General features: G+C 47.1%; 1 protein-coding gene across 1 annotated transcript; it reads right to left on the bottom strand.

The window, feature by feature from the left end:
* Positions 1-236: 236 nt before the first annotated feature.
* On the bottom strand, positions 237-14,477 carry DNAJC18 (DnaJ heat shock protein family (Hsp40) member C18). Its single transcript, XM_042880745.1, has 7 exons — positions 14,381-14,477; positions 14,088-14,233; positions 13,145-13,330; positions 8,373-8,485; positions 6,969-7,078; positions 4,810-4,982; positions 237-1,228 (listed from the first exon to the last, which is right to left on the bottom strand). Exons 1-7 carry the CDS (start codon positions 14,416-14,418, stop codon positions 1,104-1,106), a joined length of 891 nt encoding a protein of 296 aa, XP_042736679.1. The 5' UTR covers positions 14,419-14,477; the 3' UTR covers positions 237-1,103.
* Positions 14,478-16,036: the final 1,559 nt, after the last annotated feature.

Genomic DNA, 16,036 nt, shown 5'->3' with positions numbered 1-16,036 from the left:
AGCACAGCGGCACGGCGCCCACGTGCGCCCAGCACAGGGCGGGGGGCGCGGCCTGAACGGCGATCGCCCCGCCCACAGCCAGGCCCCGCCCCCCGGCAGCGCCGCCATCTTCCGCACCCCCGCGGCAAATGGCGGCCGGCCGGTCTCCTAGCAACGGCCCCGCCGTGCAACGCAGCGAGCGCAGCCTTTTAAAGGCCTGGCTGCGCAAGGGAGGACGAAGGCAAGACAGACGCGACTACACGGATCTCTTTCTTTGCAGTGCTAGTCTCTACAGTGAAACATTCATAACTGTTCAACAGAGTAAAAAGATGCTACATTAAAACCATACCGGAAAACGCGGGACCCCTGTAACAGCTGGAGAGGAGTTTGCCCATAAGAATCGGAATTACACAGCCAGCTTCGAAATATGTCACTGGAAACACAGGATGAAGTGAACACGGCTGTCCCTGCCCTGCAGCTGGGCAGTGCTGCCATCGATGCACTCTGCACTTCAGCATTGCTGCTCTCGGCTCGCAGGCCCAGCAAGGCTCAGCCCTCTCCACCCAACCCAGGACACGCAGTCAGGTCCCTGTGAGAGCAGCGGCACCGTGCTCAGGTCCGTAGTGAAGCAGCTACTCCGAATCAAGCACTGCAGGTCAGACTGCAGCAGGACTCGCTGCCTTTCACCCACATCTCCTCACGCAGCACTGCAGAGGCAGGGACAGCCAGGTGGCATCAGCAGGACGAGGTCAGTGCACCCGGTACAGAGCAGTGCTGTGACCGAGCGAACGGCAGGTCCATAGGAAACAGCAAGCACAGGACACTTGTCTGCTCTCCTGGAAGTACACGCTGTTTGGATGGCAGACAGACTACCAAAGAGACACGTTTCAAACTCATAGCATCTCCCAGAGAATTAATTTACAAAGTGCCACTGGTCCTTGGAACCAAATAGAGTGTACAGTATATTAAAGCAAACACAGCTCCACAGCTCGTGTTGGCCCATCTCTGCACAGCACGAAGGAATCGGGTATTCAGACTTTGCAATAGACTCCTTCCCTTTTTATACCGAGGAAAATAAAAACATAATTTAAAACAGCAATAAATAAGAAGGACAGAGGCCCTGCTCAGCCCCCTTTGTGCATTCCGATCAGACTGGAGAGCTTCTCACAGTGCTCGAGTTTCAGCGACTCTGCTTTCTGTTTTAACCGCTCATCTCTGTACAGCTTGGCCAAATTTGACAAGTCAGACTCTGAAAGATGAAGACAGCACACGTTAGGGTGAAGCTATGAGACAGCTTCAAGTAACTGTTTCTCAGTGCTTTGTTATCCTTAGGATCAGTTAAGTTCACCTTATAACACGCACAGCTCCATGGAAATAACTTCCTTCCAGAGAGGCCGTCAACTTTCCATAATTACTTGAAAATTCAAAGAGTAATAGTAACCCAAAAACTCTACTAGAGCACCAGTTGGGCAATAACAAAAAACTAAGAGTAATTTTTACTGCCGACAAAGAAAGCACAAAGTACAGAACTGTTCACAAACACGAAGTGTGCGTAAGCTGTGTGTGCATAGAATGGCAGGACGCCATTTGATCTGCTAACAGATCAAATCTGTTCTTAGTCAATACCAGCATTTACAACTGCGTGACATCTCATCCTGTCGGGCACTGATGTCCACCCATCTCTCCCCAGCACAGACCCCAGGGTGGGGTTACTCCACACCTGTCAGCAGTATTTCAGTGGAGCCAGGACAGAGAACCTCGTGCCCACTTTTCCCACTGCTCTCTTAAGGCTGTCAGCTGCCTGCAGCCAAACAGGAGTTACCAGCCCTGCATCCCTGCCCAAAGAACTGAGAAATGCAACTCTTCTGGTGCACCCATTCTGCAGGGGCCCACAACACCCACCCACTCTGATACTTTGATGTACGCACGGTTGGTTTTTTCATGCTGCACCTATCAGGATTCAAGCCGTCTGCCAAGAGGTTTGCCCAGAAGGCACTGTAAATTCCTTTAATTCTACTTTTTTTGTTGTTTGTTTTTTTTTGTTATTGATGACAGAAGGTGAGCAGCTAGATAAGGGACTTGTCTGGCAGGTCTCCGTGCCCTTTCATTAACAATATGATTCTGAATGTACTTTGCAACATGTAACTGAAGTAATCCCACTGCTTCAATTACTCTCCCCCAGCAACTCAGGGAAGCATCTTTTGCTGATTAGCTAAGGAAGTCTTAATATAGTTTTCTCCCTGAAGAGTATTTTAGATGCAGCTCTGACAATGCCAGTGATTTGTTTCTGAAAAGGTCAAAATTCCCCTAAGCACAGGCTACCTGATGACATTCAATTTTTCAAAGAGCTTTTACACACCCTACAAGTTTCTCATTTTACAAAATCAGTTGGAGCACAAAGAATTTCTCAGCGGGGCCTTTCATGCCTTATGTCCTCTGCCCTGTCCTACTGAAATTTAAAGCCATATGACCCTCTATCAATTTATCAAAAAGCTTTACAAACTGAAGGGCACAAACGTCTTATTTTAGGTCAGGAACCAACTTCCAGTCTTTGTAACTCAAGTGCCACTCCAGCAGAGCACAAATGTGCTATGTCCAGAGCCTTGAAGGCCCCTGAGCAAAACCAGCCCCAGCTTACTGCCTCGCAGTTCAGAGTTCTGCAGTGGAGACACTTGGTTTGTACTCATCCAACTGGGCAAAAATTTTTACTGCCAATGTTTGCACTTCTTGCCAGCATTCATTCTGTTATGTAAGCTCCTTGTGTTTTCCCATCTTTCACACAGCTGTTCCTCAACCTTCCCTGACTGAAGTTCTTCTCTTTAAGGATCTCCTAAAATACTTACTTCCAACTACATACTCCTTTCTGCTTTCGGTTCCCTCCCTGTAATTCTCTCTGATTCTGAGCTCTTTGCAGTCTCACTTCACAACTGTGCTCCTACATCTGAACAACCACCTGCAAAAACCTATGGCTTGCCTTTTGTCCATAACCACATCAAAGATGTTAGGAGACCAAAGCTGTCACATTAGGCTGCTGTGAAGTGCCTGGCTGAACAACATCCTGATACATCAGTTGCTTTTCCAGATTCTGTGGAGGTAGATGGACATCAGGTAGTGCTTTTCAAATCATAAAAGGAAGGACTGTAATTTGAGCTGTTCCTGTAACTAATCTGTGTTCTTCTTGCTGCTGCTAAATGTACCTCCAGCAAATAGAACAAATGCACTATTAATAGACATTCAACTGGAAAAAAAAGAGGCTGACCACAAAGTTAAACACACAAGAAGCAACAGGCCAAAGTTACGAAACAGCAGCTGATTAACAACTGTCTCAAGGTCCCGGATAACTTTTCCCCAGCACTCCATCTTATATTCAGTTCTATTTATCGACAAACTTGGCTGTACTAAAGTTAGCACAGCCTCAGCTGTGCTCAGTATCTGCTCTCCCGGGCCTAGTGGCAATCATGCTGAAAACTTCTTGTGTTTTCTTTGTTTAATTAGAGTGGTCTCCAGCTACTGCTAAGGGAGGGCATCGTACACATTCCTGTGGTCCACGTGCACACAGTGAAAAGTAAGAGCAAAAAGCTCGAGAGGGGGTTGTTTTGCAGGCATTACTCGGCATTCAGCACTGGACCACCTCTGACTACCACCCCCCAGACTTGCAAACCCCACTGCTCATTTTGGGGCACAGCACTCCTCAGCTAAGGTCTACATGAAAGAGACAACACAGTGAGTTTCATTTGCATGAGATTAATTAATATGATTTTCCTGTAGGGGAAAAAACTCTATTCCTATAGCAAGCCCACACAGGAAGCCTATGTTTATGGTTACTAATAGGCACATAGAGGCTGCCACAGGTGTACTAATATCACAAATCAAGTACACCAAAAATCAAGGGAATGTTTGGGGTTTTTAGGGTTTCCACATTTAGGCTTCTTTTATTTATCTTATCCATCTTTTAAACTTCAGAGTCCACAGCTGTGTGGTTCTCTTCAAAGCATGATTGGTAATTTTGGTGTGATACAGAAGAACTGCCTCTGGATGAAGAGCGCTGACTTGAAATGGTTCACAGACTTTGTGATAGGAAGGGCAACACTACTGCTACCTCTTGCATTGGATTAAAGAACAGCAGCGACTAACAAGTGCTCCAGTGCAGGGTTACAATGCATGCCTGCACATGTGGCACTGATTGACTCAGAATTAACATGAGAAGAATGACTCTGAATGCTCACATTTTTGTGGTCTCCCTCCCTGCATTCAGTTCTTGTTTTTAAAAGACTACAGTGAAAAACACGCTCTCAAATCATCTAAAGATAGAAAATGCAAATCAGTGCACAAAATAAGCACGGAGGCACTGTCTTTGAGAACCGATACCAGCAGCACTGCAAAATGTTCACAGCCACCTGAGCAGGCTTTGGGCTCCTCCTGATGAAGTTTTAAGGAAGAGCTGGAGGTCCTTCTCACAGAGCCAGCCAAAGTAAAACTGATTCTGCCCCAGCGAAGGGAACATTAATATCTTTTCTAGCCCAAACAATCTGTCAGAGCTAAATAAACGTAGCAGTTAGTGTTTAAAACATCTTCACTAAGAGCTGGCCAAGCATACAAGTGGAGTGGAAAAGCGTCTCAAATGGCAGAATCCACTTCCCACTTCTCTTTCAAACACCTAAAATGTACTCTGACAGCCCCCCAACGAAGTCAGTGTTAACAACAGATGAGAGAAAGACAGCTGCAAGATTTGAGAAGTTGGCCGCGCTGGAAAATGAAGCTCAAATGGCAGTGCTTTGTGAAGCACAGCCACCGCACAGCTACTGAGGGCTCAGAAGAAAAACAACTTACTTTGCTGCTTCTCTTTCCAGCAGCTGGTCTGAATATAGTCTATGTAATCTTTTTCAACTGTTCTCTCCAGCTCTTGAAGCTCTGCTCCTTGATAATTCTTCTCAAAGTTTTTATCAACATAGTAAGGCACCTGCAAGTTCTCTGTTTCTCTGCTAATAACGTGGCCTATGGACCTGTGAAAACACGATGGAGAAAACAGATTTTTCAGCTGTTCAAACACAAACAAACTGAGAGCCGTATCTCATCAGTAACATTTCCAGAAGAGAATTTCTGCAACTACTTCTGAACAGTCACTTTCTGCAGGACGATAGCTCCCTCAGCCATGCACTAAGGAAATTACAAGCCTCAGGCCATGCAGGCTTATCACTACAAACAGAATTCACTGAAAAAGAAAACCCACATAGTGAAAATACACAGAACTGGGAGACATCTACAAAAAACCGAATCAGAGCTGACACTGCTCCTTTCCAATACCAAGTTCTCAGCTGCTCAGTTCAGATAATTCCAGAGCCTGAGAACCAATTTTACGTGTAAACAGAAGCTCCACACCCTTTCTTCTGTTTGCTGTTAACTTCTGGCAAGCTAGGTTCAGAAATCCGTGGGAAACAAAAGTCAAATACAGGGACTATAGGAAAGGCATGCAGCCCAATATTGTGCAGAGCACAATGCAAATGGATTTACATTTTCCTGGCTTCTGGATCCTTTAGTAGAAATAAGAATTAGCAGAGGGGATTCCAGTTACACTTCCCTTCAGTGTTTTATAATTACCGGTAGCCTTGGTAGTGTGTGGAGCATCCTGTAGGAGGGATAGGCCACAATGGCACAGACAAGAGGCTAGACTGTTCTTTTTGGAGTTTCCTTATTGGAACATAAATACGCAGGCATTTTTTCAAGTCACTGCCCAGAGAAAGAGGCAGGCAGCAAACAATGCGGAGGTTACGTTCTCCCCATGGAATTCAGTTGGCTCCTTCCATTTCCTGGGCTCTTTTTAAACTTTTCTCTCACTAAGCCTTGGAGATGTGTGCTTTCCTTACATCAATTCTTTTAGAGCTGCTTTTGTTTTTTAAGATATGATTTAGAGAAACAGCATCTGTAACTGTACACCAGGCTCAAGCCTGGCTATCTCATATCAACACAACAAGGGAAGGCAGTGAAGCAGGCCAGGGAAGATTAGCTGCTCAGTCCCAGTGTGTGAGGTTCCACGTGGGACGGGCAGATAGCAAGAACACTTTCTGGAAAACAGAACAACAACCAAAAAAATCCAAACCAGAAAAAACAAGCCACCAACCATTTATTCTCATAGGTCTACATACTGACATCTGGTGGTAAAGAACAATAAAGGATGTTGGGCTAATTAAAGCTACACTATGATAGTGGAAAGCATACAGGCCTAAACCTGAGTAGTTTTGCTCCTAAATGGGAGCAAGGAGAGCTTGCAGGGTGCTCTGCTACTGCTGTATGCAGCAGGCGCCCATCTATGGTACTTCAAACCTTACCAACTCCCATTGCTATCTCAGGAAGAGCCAGAGAAATTCACTAAACCAGCCTGGAGAGCTTCTCATCTCCCAGCACTGCACGCCAAGAGCTTTGTATGAGTTTTCCTCCTGCCCACCAACTCATATTGCAGCAGGTCTGGCATTCCTTCTGCTTCTAGATTAGTTTAGATTGCCCTCCATAACCTGTGAATACTGCTTCTTTATAGATGTTAAACCACACCATTTCAAAACTTCAATCATTTGTGGCACTTGACAAATTTCCCAGTGGCACTTTGGCTGAAATCATACTGCAAGACCTGATTTCCTCATTGCTTTACATGGGAACACGAGAGGCAGCCCACAGACCTTGCGGGGCTTGGCAGGCCAGGGGCTGATTAGGACTGCAGCTAAGCTACACCCACATTCCTTCCACTGTGCAAAAGCATTTCACACCAGCTGGTTAAGCTTTCTGGCTCAGCACCTCTATCTGTTCAGTACCCAGAGCAATAAAGCTCACCATAGTTTACTTAGGAGAACTTATCGATAGAGACTGCTGGGATTTCCTTACCTGACACCACTTTCTAGAAAGAGCAGCACAGAACACCAACTAGCAGCTCTTCCATTAAGACCCACTTCTGCCCACCTCCTCTGTCTCAAACAAAGAACTATTTCCAAGTGACTTACGACTTGTAGAACAGGCTGTAGGGGGGGTTGGTGGCCATCAGCTGAGTTATAACCGACACCACGATGATGATGAAAACGGGCATCAACTGAATAAATGCAGAATATGAGTTCTGAAAAGAACAACCATAATCAGTGGGCAAATGTACAGATGGAAACCAACGTGCCATATTCACTGCAGTCAGGCTATTGTAAATCAACAGTGTGTTCAAAGCAAACTGAGAAAAGATGAGTATTTCCAAATTTTGACCAGGATGACATTCTAGTTCTAAAATAACTTTTACTAACAGTCTCTGAAAGCTCTTTAAAGCCGTTTTCTTCCAATTATGTTTTCAGAGCCTTTTTTTTTCTCTCTTCTACAGCTTCCTGCTCAAGGCAATAGATGCCCACAACACTGTGCCTGCCTGCCAGCTAAAAATCCAAGCCAAAAGAACATTACAATTCCCATCTGTGCATTTTCCAAAGTTTACACATATATTCTAAAAACCTCCATCTTTGTCCAAACACTGGATAAAATGTAAAGGGTGAAGAGAACACAAGTAATTTAACTTGGAGCTGGATGCATTAAGCATTTTATTTGTTTGGCTTTATGCAGTAGGGCAAAAGAGTGATAAATGCCCAAAGGATCGAAGAATTCTGCTAGTCAGCAACCAAATGCAGATCATCAGTCCAGCTTTTAATTGACTTTTAAACTTCCTTTTGTGATTAGGAACAAAACGTAGCACGTGCCTATTTAGGCTCTGCACTCTGCCCTGGGTTAGCAACAAGAACACCCAACACAGCAGCAGGTGAGATTCATGGATTCACGTGCCCTAGCTTAGCTGTCTGCACGCTGCCTAGGACTACTTCAGAGCCAGTCTATAAGGGACTCCAAGGAAGAGCTCATCTTCCCTTGAGAACAATCTTGTTAGATACTGGACTGCCTGTGGAGGAAGATTTTTCCAAGGTAGGCAGCATGGGTGCACACACAGGTATATTAGCAATAACTGACACCTGGTACCATATCTGAAGGTTTCAGCTGGTAGAAACGTAACCCAGACCCGTCCTGACCTGGGCTACAACTGTATGCTAATATACTGAAGGATTAAATATGCAGTGAGGACAAGGCAATACTACCTTATCCAGTATCAGACCACACTTGGACTGATCACTGTTAGATTATTAAGCCCTTCAAGCTTGCAAGAACCAAGCACCAACAAAATACTTGGTTGCTGAAACTCCAGGGACTGTGATCCTATCAACAGATCTATTCTTACAGCAGTGATCAGTAAAAGAGAAACAGTCTAGTTCCTTGTGTAATCACCTGTTTGGGTACAGCACTTGAAGAAAGCATTGAGCATAAGTCTGCAACGGTGTCAGAGGTGTATGCCAACCTCTCACCCTGGTGAAATGTTTAAGCCCACTTACCTGCGGCCTGTTTTCTTCTTCCTCTTGCTCCTGTGTCCACGCTCTTTCATTTCGGTGCCTCCGTGGATAATAGTGTGCATCTCTGGCTACATTGGAGAACATATGGATATTTCCTGTTAAAAGAAGCCCAAAAAGAGTCATAATTTTCATCCAGTTGCTGGTATTTACCTGTAATTCTATCTCTAGTTAATTACCCAGGTTTATACTACGTGGGCTGAATTGCACTTGGGAGACCTCAAACTTTAATGTCAAAATAAAGTTATTCCAATAAACGTTCCAGAGAAATGTGAATTTTGCTCCTCATCCATCTCAATTTGCATCAAACTATAGAAACTGCTGGATAGAGAGTATATACAGCAATAGTAAAAAACACATGTATATTATGTACAACAATGAATAAATAAAATACAGATGTGTGTGCACACAAAATAATTGCACCTCATACTTCTGTCATATTCACTTGACAGACTGCAATCTGTCTTGCACGCCCAGCCTTTAAGAAGGAGAATTAATTTCCTCCACCAGACTCAGGCTGTGAACTGTGGTTTCCTATAATTACTGCATACACTCTTTCACACTCAGCTCTATTTCCTCCTCCATCTAGCTATTAATAATTCCACTTAATTATTTTATAATGTGGAAAGAGATGAATAAAACAGCTTTTTGAGGGAAAAGGTACGATTCAGATTTCCTTTCCTGCATACTGACTGTAGCTGATTTATTTTTGACAATCCTAAAATGAGAAAAGAATACAACGTAGGCAAGCGATGTTTTGATTAGAAGTTTAAACTCTGATTACATCACCACATGAATATCTAAATAGCAACTCAGCTCTCTCACTTGGAAATTCAGAATATTTTTGTAATAAAGAATTGAAATGTATGGCCTTGTGACAATAGAAATGCCAATCTATTTTTGTGCCTTGGGAAAAAGGACTCAACACTTTATGCATTTAATACAGGGATGCCATCCAGACTTGCAGACATGGGATCAGGAAAGCCAAGGCACAGGCAGAATGAACTTGGCAAGAGGTGTGAAAAACAATAGGAAGACTTTCTACAGGTACATTGGCCAGAAGTGACAAGCCAAAGCAAGTGTGCCTCCTTTGGTAAAAGGAGAGCTGGCTTCAACAAATGAAGAGAAGGCTGAGGTACTGAATGAGTTCTTTGCCTCGGTCATCACTGGCGGCCAGGATTCCAGTGTTTCTCACATCCCTGAGCCCTGCATCCGTAAACCTCCAGGTGGGGACTGGGGCAGTAAATCCTGTGAATACTGCAAGTCCGAGACCACTTGATGAGACTGAATGTGCACAAGTCTGAATGTGCACAAGTCTGAACGTGCACAAGTCTATGGGCCGGATGGCGTGCATCCCAGGGTCCTGAAGGAGCTGGCTGAGGTGGTTGCCGAGCTGCTCTCCATCATATTTGAAGAGTCGTGGCTGTCAGGTGAGGTCCCAGGTGACTGGAGGAAGGGTCACGTCTCTGCCATTGACAAGAACGGGAGCAAGGAGGGAACTACAGGCCGGTGAGACACACCTCTGTGCCTGGGAAGATCAGGGAACAGATCCTCCTGGATGACATGCTTGATCACAGAGGAATGAGCGTGTGATCCGAGACAGCCAGCATGGCTTCACCAGGGGAAGGTCACGCCTGACCAATGTGCTGGCCTTCTGTGATGGAGTGACGGCATCGATGGACAAGGGAAAGGCAACCGATGTCATTTAGCTGGACTTGAGCAAGGCCTTTGACATGGCCCCCAACACATCCTCATCTCCAAATTGGAGGGATGTGGATTTGATGGGGGAACCACTCGATGGATAAGAAACTGGTTGAAAGGCTGCAGGCAGAGGGTGGCCATCAATGGCTCTATGTCCAGGTGGAGGCCGGTAACGAGCGGCGTCCCTCAGGGCTCTGTCTTGGGACTGGTGCTCTGTAACACCTTTATCAATGACAGCGATGATGGAATCGAGTGCACCCTCAGCAAGTTTGCTGACCACACCAAGCTGAGTAGTGTGGTTGACATGCTGAAAGGAAAGGATGCTGTTCAGAGGGACCTTGAGAGGCTGGAAAGGTGGGCCCAGGTGAACCTGGTGATGTTCACCGCAGCAAAGTGCAAAGTTTTGCACTTGGGCCAGAGGAATCACAGGCATCCATACAGACTGGAAGGAGTACTCCATGAGAGCAGCCCTGCAGAGAAGGACCTGTGGATCTTGATGGATGAAAAGCTGAATATGAGCCAGCAGTGTGCTCTTGCAGCTCGGAAAGCAAACGGTATCCTGGGCTCCATCAAAAGAGGGGTGGCCAGCAGGGAGAGGGAGAAGATCGTCCCCCTCTACTCTGCTCTTGTGAGGCCCCATCTGCAGTGCTGTGTCCAGGTCTGGAGCACCCAGTATAAGAAAGACTGTTGGAGAGGGCCCAGAGGAGAGCCACAAAGATGATCAGGGGGCTGCAGCACCTCCCCTATGAAGACAGGCTGAGGGAGCTGGGCTTGTTCAGCCTGGAGAAAAGAAGACTGCGGGGTGACCTCATTGCAGCCTTCAGTACCTAAAGGGAGCCTACAAACAGGACAGCCTACAAACTCTTTGAAAGGGTAGATAAGAGCAGGATGAGTGGAAATGGTTTTAAGTTGAGGGAGGGAAGATTTAGTTTGGATGTCAAGGGGAACTATGAGAGTGGTGAGGTGCTGGAACAGCTGTCCAGAGAGGCTGTGGATGCCCCGTCCCTGGAGGTGTTCAAGGCCAGTTTGGATGGGGCCCTGGGCAGCCTGGGCTGGTATTAAATGGGGAGGTTGGTGGCCCTGCACGTGGCAGCGGGTTGGAGATTGATCATCCTTGAGGTCCCTTCCAACCCAGGCCATTCCATGATTCTGTGATACTTTTATGCTGTCCTTCATCCGAATTTCTAAAAGAATTCTGCAAGAAACCTGGGGGAATTGACCCTTGCTGCTATGTCAAAACCTGTGCTTCCCAGCTCGTTCACAACACTGCACAGCACTAATAAAGTGCAGAAGCCAGCCTAATGAGGCTGGTTTGAAGAAGAGCACAGTCCTGAAAAATAAAGGTCCTATCATTTGATGCTACTTGGACAGTATTTGATCAAGCTGTGAAAGAAGAGAAGTTGAGTGGTTTTTGCAGGGTGTTCAGAAAAAACATTTCCAAATCCAAAGTTGCTCACAGAATTTCTGCCAGTTTTCTTCCTTCCATGCATGTTTGTCTTTTGTGAGAAGGAAGTGCAACTTCTAGCCCAGAGCCATTACAACAACACTATGCCCCAGGTAGAGCCCTCCTTTAGACTTGCAAGTTGTGCCATAGATAGATGAGCCATAGATCTACCCAGAAGCTGTATGAATGAGTTTTATCTAACACCAACACTTCTTATTCACATTTCTGGTGGTAGCAAGGTACCACAGGAAAACAAAACCAGCACAGAACTGCAGAACTGCAGCACAAACTTCAGCACACACAGGAAAATCCTACTTAACATTACAATGGTGTGAAAGCCATTCTCTTTATGTTAGCTATTCCAGGGAAGTAGAAACTTTGCCTATTTGGAAAACGGCTGAATTGAAAAGTGAGATTTTGATTACAAAATGTCATTTATGAAAACATGCATGTATTTAGGCCCAGCCATGTTTTTGGCAAGGAACCTTTTGTTTATTACTGACAGCTATGAAATAATATTTATTTTCTTATTCTTTGCCACTCGGATAAAGATTCCTCTGTACTTGTTCAGGTCACCTTACCTATTATGTATGGTCATACCAGCATCCAAATCCCTACTGCAGCTCCTGAGTTTTCTATTCTCAAGTCCAAGCAACCCCACTGCACACAGCCATACAACAGCCACGTTCCATAGTGGTGAATGTCTCATCAGTGGCCAAAGCAAAGTCATATGCAGGTGCTCACACAGCTGGGGGAGTTACTCCACACTGAGTGTGACACACCTTGCACAGTTACTGATTCAATACCAAAGGCAGTTTGAGATTCCCTTAGCTGCAAGATGCTGCCACACAGCACAGCAAGGAGGAACTTGTAAGTCATTACTCATACCCCCTGCTTTAGACTATAGTCATTGGCATGTTATTTTCTAGCTTGCCTTTGAAGTGAAAAACGACAAGAGCACTACAGCAATTTGTCAATGAATGCTGACAGTGGCAAGAAGACATCTAGGCTCACCACACCTTCCAGATCTACTCTTATTCTCAGCCTCTATTCCACTGATCTGCTATGGCTTCCCATTTCTACTATAAACACAATGCAGGAACACATCTCAAGGACAAAACCAACAGCAAAGATGCCTCATGCCCCTTGCATTCACATCTTATTTTGCTTCCCAAATCATAGCTGACATCAGGCAGTGGAGAGAAAATAAAAGAATAACAAAGAGAAGGGTCTTCAGCTACAGACGGTAATGAAATTTTGCTCACACAAGAGCCAACCTAAATCCTTGCCAAATTAAAACATTCTTACTCCTAATTTGTGCTGCCAGCAATCCTCAAGAGGCTGGGAGGTTAGGAATGTGTCACAGCAGCAACGGCCCTCCTAGACAGCAAAGCTGGGCTTTGAGCTATTTAGGGACTGGAGCTACCAAAACCTTAAACTGTGCTTTTAAGGAGCGTTTACAGGCAGAATAAGACAGGAAGGAAAAAAAAAAAAAATTCAAAAACGTTTTTTGCTCTTTTCCAAGTATAATTTAACTACTAGATCAATCAAAGTGCTTTATGGCCTAGCGTCAGTTCACAATGCTTGAAGAACAGCGTAGACAGATACCAACCTGTCGGAAAGTGCCCACCAAAAAACACGTTGAATATTTCTTCTGGTGTAATGTCTGCTTCAAATTCTGTGTAGTAATTATAGTGCCTGGCTTCGCCAGTGCTGACATGCTCGTGGTCACTTCCATATTCGTCGTATCGCAATCGTTTCTCAGGGTTGCTCAGAACTGCAAAAGCATTGCCTATTGCTGGAGGATGAAGTAAAAGAAGTGTTACAGTGTAGTACCTCTGGATGTAAGCAGATGAGCAAAATGCTCAAGTCACAGAAAACGTGTTCTTGGCCAAAGACTGATTCACTTTTGAAAGAACTGCCTTTGCATAAGAAGCATTAGAACACCACGATTACCTGCTATGAAACCTCTCTCCTACCAGGAGAAAGACACAAATGTTGAAGTATATGGGGAGAGGTGAAGTATTTGGAAAACTTAAAGGCAAGAGTCTTCATCTATCAAAAGGCTGAGGAAGAATGCAGCTTTTTAACTAAATACTGACATAGAAGTGCACCTCCATGCGCAAAGTTTATAACTGCAGAGAGCAATTGGCACGCAGACCCACATTCCAAGCTTTTCTGCCAGCACAGATCTTTACGAAGCAGTACCTGTGCATCTATTCACAGTGCACGTCAAACCACCTGGAAGGAGCAGCCTGTCTGCTTCATCTTCTTCCTTCCTCTTTGTCAGAAAGCAGCTGTGAACAGTTCATACAGAAACACAACCCCAACACAACAAATAAGGACACATCCTTCCAAAACCCCTCATTTTGACAGGCAGCGAGTGAAACCTTTGCCTTTTTAGGGCCGACTCACAACACTTCGCACACAGCTGCAACACAGCAAGGCTGCAGAGGATGCAGGAGTTTAAACGGCAGCACAGAACGGCTGGGGCTGGGAAAGCCCTCCACGATCACCCTCAGCAGCCCAACACAGCGCTCCGGTCGCAGCCCCACCTTTGAAAGCCTCCGTGGCTCCGGGAGCGCGGTTCTTATCGGGGTGGAACTTGAGGGCCAGCCGGCGGTAGGCCTTCTTCAGCTCCTCCTCGGTGGCATCCCGCTCCACGCCAAGGATCTCGTAGTAGTTCCGGCAGCTCTTTATCCTGGAAGCGCACACGGGAGCGCCGTCACCGCCGGGCACAGCGCATCCCCTCAGCTCGGCATCCCCTCGGCCCCAGGCCCGGCACCTCTCCGCCCCGCCGCCCCCGCCGGCTCGGTCCGCGGCTCCAACCCCCCCAGCCCAGTCTCACCGCCGCACGCCGTCCAGCTGCTCCGCCGTGTAGGTCATGGCGGGCCCGGGGCAGCCCGACCCTCCAACCGCTCACCGCCCGCCGCCCCGGCCCGCCCGCGCCGCCATCTTGTGCGCGGAGGCGGCTTCCGGGGAACGCTGGGAACGGCGGCGCCGGGCGGCCCGGGACTACAACTCCCAGCGGGCAGCGCGGCGGTAGGGGCGCCGATGACGTCAAATGGGGCTCGGTGACCTCCTAGGGCTTCCCCTGCTCCAGGGACCGTGACTGCAAGGCTCCCTGCGCTGCTTGAGGCGCCGCGTCGCCACTGCTTCTAAGAAGAAACGTTTCCTAGGACCCAACCCGACCCAACCTGAACCAACCTGACCCAACCTGGTGCAGCTTGAAGCTCCTCTCGTGTCCCGCTGTTTCCTGGGAGCAGAGGCTGAACTCAACCTCTCTCCCACTGCTTCCTGTCAGGAGTTGTACAGAGCAATAACAGCCTGCCCTGCGCCTCTTCCACACTGAACTGCCCCCGTTCCCTCAGCTGCTCCCATAAGACTTGTGCTCCAGATCCCTCACAGCTCCATGCTCTTCTCTGGACACGTTCCAGGTCCTCAATGTCTTTCTTGCAGTGAGGAACTCAAACCTGAACGCAGCACTGAGGTGCAGCCTCACCAGAGCTGAGCGCAGAGGGATGATCACGCCCTGCTCCTGCTGGCTGCACTATTTCTGACATAAGTCGTGTTGCCATTGGCCCTCTTGGCCACCCGAGCACACTGCTGGCTCGTGTTCAGCCCCATGTCCACCAACACACCCAGATCCTTTTTCCCCAAGCAGCTTCCAGCCACTTTGCCCCAAGCCTGTAGAACTGCATGGGACTGTTGTGGCCAAAGTGCAGGACGCAGCACTTGGCCTTGTTGAAGCTCATCCCTTTGGCCTCAGCCCAGCTCTCCAGCCTGTCCAGGTCACTCTGTAGTGCCTTTCTACTCCCAGGCAGATCAACGCTTCCCCACAGCATCTTGTCATCTGCAAACTTTCTGAGGGTGCACTCAATGCCTCCATCTAGATGATCAGTAAAGATATTAAACAGGACGGGCTCCAGTATTGACCCCCAGGGAACACAACCCGTGACTAGCTGCCACCTGGGTGTAACTCCATCCACTGCCACTCTCTGGGCCCAGCCATCCAGCCAGGTGTTTACCCAGGGAAAAGTACACCTGTCCAAGCCATGGGCTGCAGCTTCTGCGAGAGAAGGCTGTGGGAGGCAGAGTCAAAAGGTTTGCTCAAGTCTACGTTGATTACTTGTCCTCCCACATGCCAACTAAACTGGGCTGATGAGCTGTGAGACAGGACCTTTGGGTGCCGTGGCTGCTGACAGTAATGAGTTGGTGCCTTCCACTACTGCAGCTTGCAGGAGTGAGCCCAGCATGGGCAACGCACAGCACCCAGGGGAGATCCCTGCTGTGTGCTCCCAGCTGCACCTGGATGCCGGGTTCACATTGTTTCCACTGTTTTAATTCAGTTCTTTCTTTTGAACAGTGCCATAGCTTTGTTTTGCTTTTGGATGTGGTTCAGTTGCAGACTAGAGCAGGCTCAGTTTGTTTGTTTGTTTGTTTTTGTCAAGACTCTAGAGAGGCTGAGGGAAGAAAGATGATGATTTCAGGGGAAGGAAAACTA

This window comes from Lagopus leucura, unplaced genomic scaffold (assembly GCF_019238085.1).
Source record: "Lagopus leucura isolate 7727_CA_CO unplaced genomic scaffold, USGS_WTPT01 Super-Scaffold_100027, whole genome shotgun sequence".
Classification (NCBI taxonomy): Eukaryota; Metazoa; Chordata; class Aves; order Galliformes; family Phasianidae; genus Lagopus; species Lagopus leucura.
The sequence above is the reverse complement of the archived record's forward strand: the minus strand, read 5'-3'. Positions and strand labels throughout refer to the sequence as shown.

Coding starts and splice junctions, on each gene's coding strand:
- DNAJC18 (XM_042880745.1), bottom strand. CDS start 14,418: ATGACCTACACGGCGGAGCAGCTGGACGGCGTGCGGCG. Junction 13,331..14,087: donor AGCCACGGAGGCTTTCAAAG/GTGGGGCTGCGA, acceptor TTCATCCTCCAG/CAATAGGCAATGCTTTTGCA. Junction 7,079..8,372: donor AAGAAGAAAACAGGCCGCAG/GTAAGTGGGCTT, acceptor TGTTCTTTTCAG/AACTCATATTCTGCATTTAT.